Below are 8595 nucleotides of genomic sequence, written 5' to 3'. Positions count from 1 at the left end.
TGGCATACACTGGATGTGAGGAGAGTGCTCAAATGCTATATTCTCAGAATGGCCTGTTTCAGACAGACAGAAGATATGTTTGTTAACATTTTTCCTCTTCACACAGGGAGAAAGATGTCTAACTCTGCCATAAGCAACACAATGAGGTCCTGCATTACTGTAGCCTATAGGAGTATGAAACAAGTTCCTGCAGGTATCACGGCCCACTCTCTTCGCAATGCTGCAACGAATATGGCCTTTGCCAACAGGGCATCGGTGGAGGAAGTCTGTAGAACTGCTACGTGTTCTTTGTTATCCACATTCATCAGGCATTACAAGATATATATGACTCTGCTGATGCAGCATTCGGACGGAGAGTGCTGCAGTCTGTTCTGACTCTTGATGACGACCACCCTTCCAAAAATTAGGGACACTACTCTGGGAGGTCCCACAAGATGGCCTCCACCTCAGAGGGAGAACGACCATTGGTTACTCACCGTGAAGGGTCCTTCTCCACTGAGTCTTGGAGGACATCTTGGCCCTCCCGGGTTGTCATTTCCTCTACTATGCTGTTCTTTCACACTCTATTTAAAAATAATAATAAGATTACATGAGAGAGAGGTCTCACCTTTTTCTTCCTGTTCCAATGTTTGTGATTTGGCTATACTCTTGTTGTTGATGTTCAAGTTCTCTTTTTTACAGTGGTTAAGTTAGTGTACTGCTTTTGGAGCACCAGAACTGAGCCTAGGGTGACTCCCAGTACAGGAAACACGAAGTAATTGAAATTAGTCCTGCCTCCCTAAGTGATGGATGGGAATCACCCACAAGATGTCCTCCAAGCCTCAGAGGAGAAGGACCCTTCACGGTGAGTAACCAATGGTCGGAAACAATGTTGTTCGTTTTGTCATTTCTATTTTAACAAGCTTTTCTTAAACAAAAAGGTAACCCATCTGTTATACCCATCCTAACTTGGGGGTTTTTTTGTTGCTATCCATTAAACCTTCAAAACATATTGCACATAATAGGTGGACAGGGAAGGGAAAAGGAGGAAGATGAAGTGAGGCTTAGTGCATGAATACAGGCATTCAAGTTTCAGATGGTTCCAGGAACTCTGACCAACTGTTGTTAAATTTAGAATCTTGTCTATTTACTGCCACATGCTTTGTGACTGCCTAATTTGAAAAGCCCCCTGTCTGGGCTTCACCAAGCTTTTCAGTACAGCAGCTCTTTAGCTATCAATGGCCTTTAAAATCCACCAGCCTAGATAGTATTATTTTCCATGTTTACAGAAGGGGTGGATCCAGTCAGCTTTTAGTGAAGAAAGGAGCATGACCACCAAAAAGTTATGTTGGGGACCACGGGACCTGAATAGACAGGATTGGGAGTGGTAACAAGGAAGGGGATTGGGTGAGATTGAATGGGAAAGCTTACTGGATGTAGCCCTGTATATACAAGAATTAAATTAAGAGCAAAAGGTCTCAAACTTGTGTCAAGAAGATCAGTTACTTTATTTTTGTTTCTTAACCATATTTACCTGTTCATTAGATAATCATCTTACTTGTTTTGTATTTACAAGCTTGAGGCCTGCAAGGAATTGTAGGGGAAGTACCAATGCAGAAACTCCCTCCTGCAGAAACTCCCTCTCCCGGGGATTCTCTGTGCTCTCAGGGGCTTGAGCAGACTGATTCCTTCACCCTTCTTTTTTGTTTTTCTGACCCTTAGATGCTCTGACAATTCTTTTGAAGCAATTTTTAGCCCAACTAAGACCATTTTTAAGGGTTTCTCCTTTTAGCTAACTTATTCAATCATATTTTTCTTCATACCCGGGATATTCCTCAAGTAGCTAAAGCCCCCTTATTCTCCCACACAGGGCCAACTGGTTTATTATTAGATGTGTTCTTTGTCTTAACTCCTTGACAGTTTGAAAGTTGAGCAAATTATCTGGCTGCCTCACATTTGTCTCCATTAAAAACTGTAGAACAACTTTAAGTGGGTGGTGTTTCTACTCAGAGATTTTGTTAAATCTCAGAAAACGTATGAATGTGACCCAAAAAATTCTGGTAAATTTTGTGAAAACTTACTTTCACTGTTAACTTTAGATAAGCTTTTCATACTTGCACAAAATATAGCCGTATTTTATTTTATCAGCTTCTTAAGCATGGTTCTTTTTGTTCTTTGTTGTTCTTTGTAGTGCCTGAATTTAACAACAAAGCGGAACTTGTTTGTGCGGTTGGTGCCCTGCCGCTGTTTGCGTGGAGAAGAAGAAACTGTCACTGCACTTGATTATTCTCACTGCAGCCTGGAGCAGGTGCCTAAGGAGATTTTTACTTTCGAAAAGACATTGGAAGAACTCTATTTAGATGCAAATCAAATTGAAGAGCTTCCAAAGGTATGTTGTGTTCTAATATTTAATTTGAGTATATGAGAGAGAAAGACAGAGAATGAACAGGCAATTGTTGTGCAAATTTGCAGGATTATGGACACACAGGTGTTTTCTAGGTGCTTTCTCCTCTTTTGAGCTCAGAGCAAGAATGCTGATGATACAAAGTCAAACTCTTTAGATACTATGTAGATGCATGGTTAAAGGAGCTGGCTGCAGGGTTGCATGGTCTTTCCCTTTCCCTTGTCCACTTTAATTTTTGTTCAAACATTCCATTAGCATCCATGTAAACCATGCCTAATGCTAGCTAGGTTACCTTTCTTAACCAGAATTTGCAGCCAGAGTTTTTAAGCAGTAACCTGGTAAGAATAAACCATTGTAAGTGTTGATGCAGCTACAGTGCTTAGTTAAAAATGACAGCAGATAGTGGTGAAAGACTCCTAATAGGAAGGAAGAACCTGTGGCTATTCCCAGTCTTTTAATTATTGGTCCAATACTATTGTGGTACCACACAAATGCTAAGGATAGGGTGCCACAGCAGCTATACTACCATATTACAGTAAATGTTTATACTTGAAATGCACGCACTGACACATACTTTTAGGACTCTGAACTTAAATGAGACACTGCGGTATTACTAATATCATAAGATTTTCGGCAGCTGTTATTAGCATAGGAAGACACACATGTATATTGATGTTGTTGTTTGGACCAGAGATACCCAGATGTGGAAATATTTAAAGACTGTACTCATATAAGGGGTATTTAATTTACTCCAAGAAATTAATTTGGTTATCTTGCTGGTTCTTGTGATGTGTTTTATGTCTTTTACGGTATGAGTTAGATAGGATTATGCTAATTATGGTCATATAAGTAGGGGACGGGCACAAAGCGGCGCACAAAGTGAAAGTTGTCAAAACTTATGCCACTTCGTGCATCGTAAACAGCCACTTTGAGCAATTGCTTTGTTGATAAAGCTATCCACGACTCTCTATGTTTTGTTTCAACAAGTCATGGCACTTCATTGGGCCAGACAGCCTGGTGCTGATCAATCAATTCCCCAGGCAACAGGGAAGAACTTACTTCCAGGTTGGTCCGGCCAACAGGAAGTGAGCTCCAAAGGCATTTAAATGCCTTTGGAGCACACTTCCAGGTCTTGCCAGCTCGACTGAGCTCCCAGAGTGAGCTCTGAAGAATTTTATAGGACTTACTTGCCCTTATATGGGCAGGCCCCACCTGGAAGTGGGCTCCAAATACTTGTAAATGCCTTTAGAGCTCACTCTGAGAGTTCAGTGGAGTCAGGCTGCCCAACTTGCCTGAGCTCCAAAAGTGAGCTCCAAAGAGTTTATTCTCAGAGCTTAGTCAATCCGGCCTGACCTGGAGGTGGGCTCAGAAAATATTTAAAAATGCTTTTGAGGCACATTTCTGGGTGGAGCTGCAGCTCGAGTGAGCTCTGAAGGCATTTAAATGCCTTTGGAGCCCACTTTCAAGTTGTGCCGCAGCCATGCCCCCAACCAGAAGTGAGCTCCAAAGGCATTTAAATGCCTTTAGAGCTCACTTCTGGGTGGGCCTGAAGCCAGTGAACTTCCCGAAGCACGAACCAGTTTGTGCAATGGAGAAGTTCGTGGAGGTTCATGGTTTGTGAAAACCCTGAACCTCCATTTTTTCTGATTCGTGCCCACCAATAGTCATAAGCCACTATTGAAGGCTTTGTGATGAAATACTTTGGGCATTCTATTTCATAGTATTTGGCAGTGTGCGTTACTTTATTGTATGTGCGCCATTGTTTCCTGTTTTGGATTTGTTGATATATTAAATTACTGGTGTTGTGTTTTACTGGTGTTGTGTTTTGTGCACATAATTGGATCTGTTCATTTATATATTGTATCATACTATTTTTTCTTTGTGCTCTCAACCCTTTTTGGTTTAATTTCTGTTGTAATTGTCAGAAAGTTTGTAATAATTAAAATTCTACAATAACTGGTTGAAAAGTCCAGAGTTATCACTTAGATGTCAGATTTCCAGTGAAATTACAGAAACTGCATATAGACCCACTTTTAAAGTGTGTATGTGAGTAAAAATATATGATCTGATACTTAATGCATTCTGAATTTTGGTTGAAAATTGGTTAAAAGATTATGCTCTTTGAAATTCAGAATCCTTTGTAATATAGTACATAACAAGTTTATGGTCTATGCTTAATGAGTTAATAAGATTATATGTGCATACAATTTTGTACTGACTTTGCTATCTGGCACAGATAGGCCATATTCATAAGACTGCATTGTGCAGAGCATTTGTGCTCAGTATGATCACATTTTTTCCCCCTCACGGCTTCCAGGCATGTTCCCTTCACCAAACATCCCTATAGCTTTTTGCTTGTGTATCTCCTCTTGCCCCTGCATCACTTCTTGTGGGGAAAAGCCAAAATAATTAAGATATGCACATTCTGGCCATTTATGCGAAAGCAGCATTTAAAAAATATTTCTCTAGCACTCTGAGCCTAGCATTTGAGCTTTTTCTAATGAAATTTTAAAAATAATTTGGTTTCCTTGCCATGCAATAGTTTTTGCTTTAGTGCAAAATAAAAAAGTAACTGAACTAACTGTGGTTTCTTTTGTGTTAGCAGTGCTGTATATTTTTAATGTTATTACTGGAAAAATGGTTTCTCACTTTGAATAAGCTATCCTGAAGCTTTTATATCTCATTTTTGTTTGCAAATCTTGTGATGTTTATCTTATCCTCATTTAAATAAAAATCAGAACTTTTTTGCAAGGTTTGGCTCTGGCTATACACTTGTAAGAGCCTCTGAGCGCACTATGTGTAATGTGACAGAGTTTAAAAAAATAGTCTACAAGAATGTTATCATTGTTCTGTCCCGATAGGGGACTATCAAATTCAAACATGGAATAATAAAATTGCAGAACACAATCAGATATCTCACTGTGACAATTCATAGTAACAACAATAATTTTTTGTCTTTATTTCGATAGCAACTTTTTAACTGTCAGTCTCTGCACAAGTTGAGCTTGCCGGACAATGATCTAACAACATTGCCTGCATCCATAGCAAATCTCATAAACCTCAGGGAACTGGATGTCAGCAAGAATGGTGAGTAATTTGTTTAATACAGTCACAAGTACCAAAGTACAAGGGTATAAGTACAAGCAGGGGTCATTTCGTAGAAAAAGAGGTGCAGGAGCTCATTAACATAACTCATTACCATAACTTATTTGCATATGTCACATACCCTGACATCACCTGAAGTGTGTCAGAAGGCAAAACCCACTGCTCAGGCTCCACTGGACTGTTTTGGATTGCTAGCTATTAGGGGGGGGACGTGCAGATCTGTCCTCACAGAGGAGGGAGAGCTTGTACCTGAATAAATCTTACATAAGAACATAAAGAGAAGTCAATGTTGGATCAGGCCAATGACCCATCTAGTCCAACACTCTGTCACACAGTGGCCAAAAATACCAGGTGCCATCAGGAGGTCTACCAGCAGGGCCAGGACACTAGAAGCCCTCCCAACATTGCCCCCCCCCCAAGCACCAAGAATACAGTGCATCACTTGCCCCAGCCTGAGAGTTCCTATCTATACCTTGTAGCCACTGATGGACCTCTGCTCCATATGCTTATCTAATTCCCTCTTGAAGCCATCCATGCTTGTAGCCACTGCCTCTTCCTGTGGCAGTGAATTCCATGTGGTAATCACTCCTTGGGTAAAGAAGTACTTCCTTTTATCTGTTCTAACCCGACTGCTCAGCAATTTCATTGAGTGCCCACGAGTTCTTGTAGTGTGAGAAAGGGAGAACAGGACTTCTTTCTCAACCTGCTCTATCCCATGCATAATCTTATAAACCTCAATCATGTCACCCCTCAGCCGTCGTTTCTCCTTTTTTTCTTGGTCTTAAAGGTGTCACTGGAAGGAAAGAGGGAAAGAAAGAGAAGGAAAGAAGGAGGGAAAGAAAGAGAGAGAAGGAAAGAAGGAGGGAAACCGGGAAAGGAGGAAAAAAGAGAAGAGAAGAAAGAGGGAAAAAGGAAAAGGAGAGAAGGAAAGGAGGGAATGAAAGAGAGAAGAAAAGGAGGAAAAGGAGAGAAGGAAAGGCGGGAAAGAGAGAAGAAAAGGAGGAAAAGAAAAAGGGAAATAAAGAAAGAAAGAGGGAAAGAAAGAGAGAGAAGAAAAGAAGGACGGAAAGAAAGCGCGGGGTGGGTGGGTAGGCATTGGCGTGGGCTGGCAATGGCGAGGGGGGGGAGGCAGGCGGCCTTCCAGTAGCCCAGGCGTGGGTCGGCAATGGCGAGGAGGGGAGGCGGATGGCCTTCCAGTGGCCCGTGCATGGAGGTGTGGGCTGGCAATGGCGAGTGGGGAGGTGGGTGGCCTTCCAGCAACCCAGGTGTGGGTCGGCGATGGCGAGGAGGGGAGGTGGGTGGCCTTCCAGCAGCCCGTGTGTGGAGGCATGGGCAGGTGATGGCGAGGGGGGAGGCGGGTGGCCTTCCAGCAACCCAGGCATGGGCTGGTGATGGCGAGGGGGGGAGGTGGGCAGCCTTCCAGTCATCTGTGTGTTGAGGTGCGGGCCGGCGATGGCGAGGGGGGAGGCGGACGGCCTTCCAGCAGCCCAGGCATGGGCCGGCGATGATGAGGGGTGTGTGTGTGGGCCCCTTCGCCTCAGGAGTCAGGTCTTTACCTGCGGAGCGCCCATCATTTGTTCCTCCCGATCTCCCTTCTCATATCCGGCAATTGCAGGGGGCAGGGCTTGGTCATGTGCCCGCCCCCTCAGCTCCTCACTACCGGAATGCCACTCCTCCACGCTCCAGTCCCAACTGAACCTTGAGTATAAGGGTATATTGATGCACAAAGTTTAGTGATGTGCAACTCCTCCAGTATGTTTTGGGTTCGGGTATATTGAACACGAAAAGTATCAGAATGTTCCAATATTCACAAATCCCAATACTGGTATGGTATTTGGATTTGGGAAATATTTGGCAAACCATTATACTCAATGGACTCCGTATAGTATAATGGAGAATTGATCCGTGGGTATCTGGGGTTCTGGGAGGGTTGTTTTTTGAGGTAGAGGCACCAAATTTGCTGCATAGCTGCTGTTGCCTCTTCTCAACCCCTCCCCAAGTTTCAAAAAGATTGGACCAGGGGGTCCAATTCTGTGGGCCCCCAAATAAGGTGCCCTCATCCTCCATTGATTTAAGTCCCTTTAAATGCCTTCTCCAAGCTGCCTGATTCCACAACAAGTGAATTCTGAAGGCATTTAGTGGGAGTGCAAGCCCTTTAAACTCCTATGGAGTTTATTGGTTGCAGAGTCATGTGGCTTGGAGAAGGCATTTAAAGGGAGCACACTCCCTTTAAATGCCCTTTAAGTTTGAGTATCCAGCAGTCCCAAAAATCCTGAATGTTTTCGGGATTTTCCGAGCTTGGGCATTTCAGGCACCTGAACAATAACCCAAATCTATATTCAGCTGAAACAGTATCTTGAAAATACCGATAAGGTATTTTACACCCCCCCAATAAATCTACAGTCATCCTCTGGAGGTCCATTGGGCCACAAACAACAAAACAAGTGTGTTTGTGGTAAGTTTTCTGTAATTGATTCAACTTATTTTACTTAACTACTCTTTAAAAGAACTATGTGATTTGAAATGAAAGTTGTTCTAATTAAATGGGGGGGGAGTTTCTTGGATGTTTGCATGTCTAACAATGCAGGCCTTTACAGAGTTATTACATAACTGGAGTAACTGTGCATCATATTGCACTGTTAGTGACTTGTTTCAGTTCATTTGTATCCATCAGAGCCCAAACCTTAAAACTTTTTTTTATGTTACAACTAATTATTTTATATTTCTTCTTGGCAGCATATTGTTTGTTGGTCAGCTTTAGAAATGAATAGTGTGAATGTGGGTAACTGTCCACCTGGGAAAGGGACAGGAAGAGGTGGTGGTGCTGGCAATGTTCATAGTAATGCTGCTATTTTAAGGTTTATGAGTTTTGAGGAATGTGCTAAGATATGCCAGCTAGGCTTATGAAATATTCAGCTGGAAAATGAGGTGGGCACAGGGAGTAAATAAGGGGAAATTACACATTTGGTTTCTTGGCTAACCGTGCAAGAGTTTGCTTATATTCCAATTTAATAGCTGGGTCATTATTGCTTTAGTAGGATGAGAAACCCATTGTTTAATTGGTACAAGTACCTCTGAAAATGTAGTTTTAACACACATGTCCCTGT

At 42.4% G+C, this 8595-nt stretch overlaps 1 protein-coding gene across 1 annotated transcript in view; it reads left to right on the top strand.

Moving 5' to 3' along the window:
- LOC107109472 (protein LAP2-like) overlaps positions 1-8395 on the top strand; it is an 11589-nt gene extending 3194 nt beyond the window's left edge. The window contains exons 2-4 of the mRNA XM_015410110.1: positions 2171-2368; positions 5353-5470; positions 8244-8395. Coding sequence (XP_015265596.1) covers positions 2171-2368; positions 5353-5470; positions 8244-8395 — 468 coding nt within the window. The remainder of the gene's footprint in view (positions 1-2170; positions 2369-5352; positions 5471-8243) is intronic.
- The last annotated feature ends 200 nt before the right edge of the window (positions 8396-8595 follow it).

The sequence above is a fragment of the Gekko japonicus genome, unplaced genomic scaffold (genome assembly GCF_001447785.1).
Source record: "Gekko japonicus isolate JY-2015 unplaced genomic scaffold, Gekko_japonicus_V1.1 scaffold179, whole genome shotgun sequence".
Taxonomy (NCBI): domain Eukaryota; kingdom Metazoa; phylum Chordata; class Lepidosauria; order Squamata; family Gekkonidae; genus Gekko; species Gekko japonicus.
This window is presented reverse-complemented; position numbering and strand designations above follow the sequence as displayed.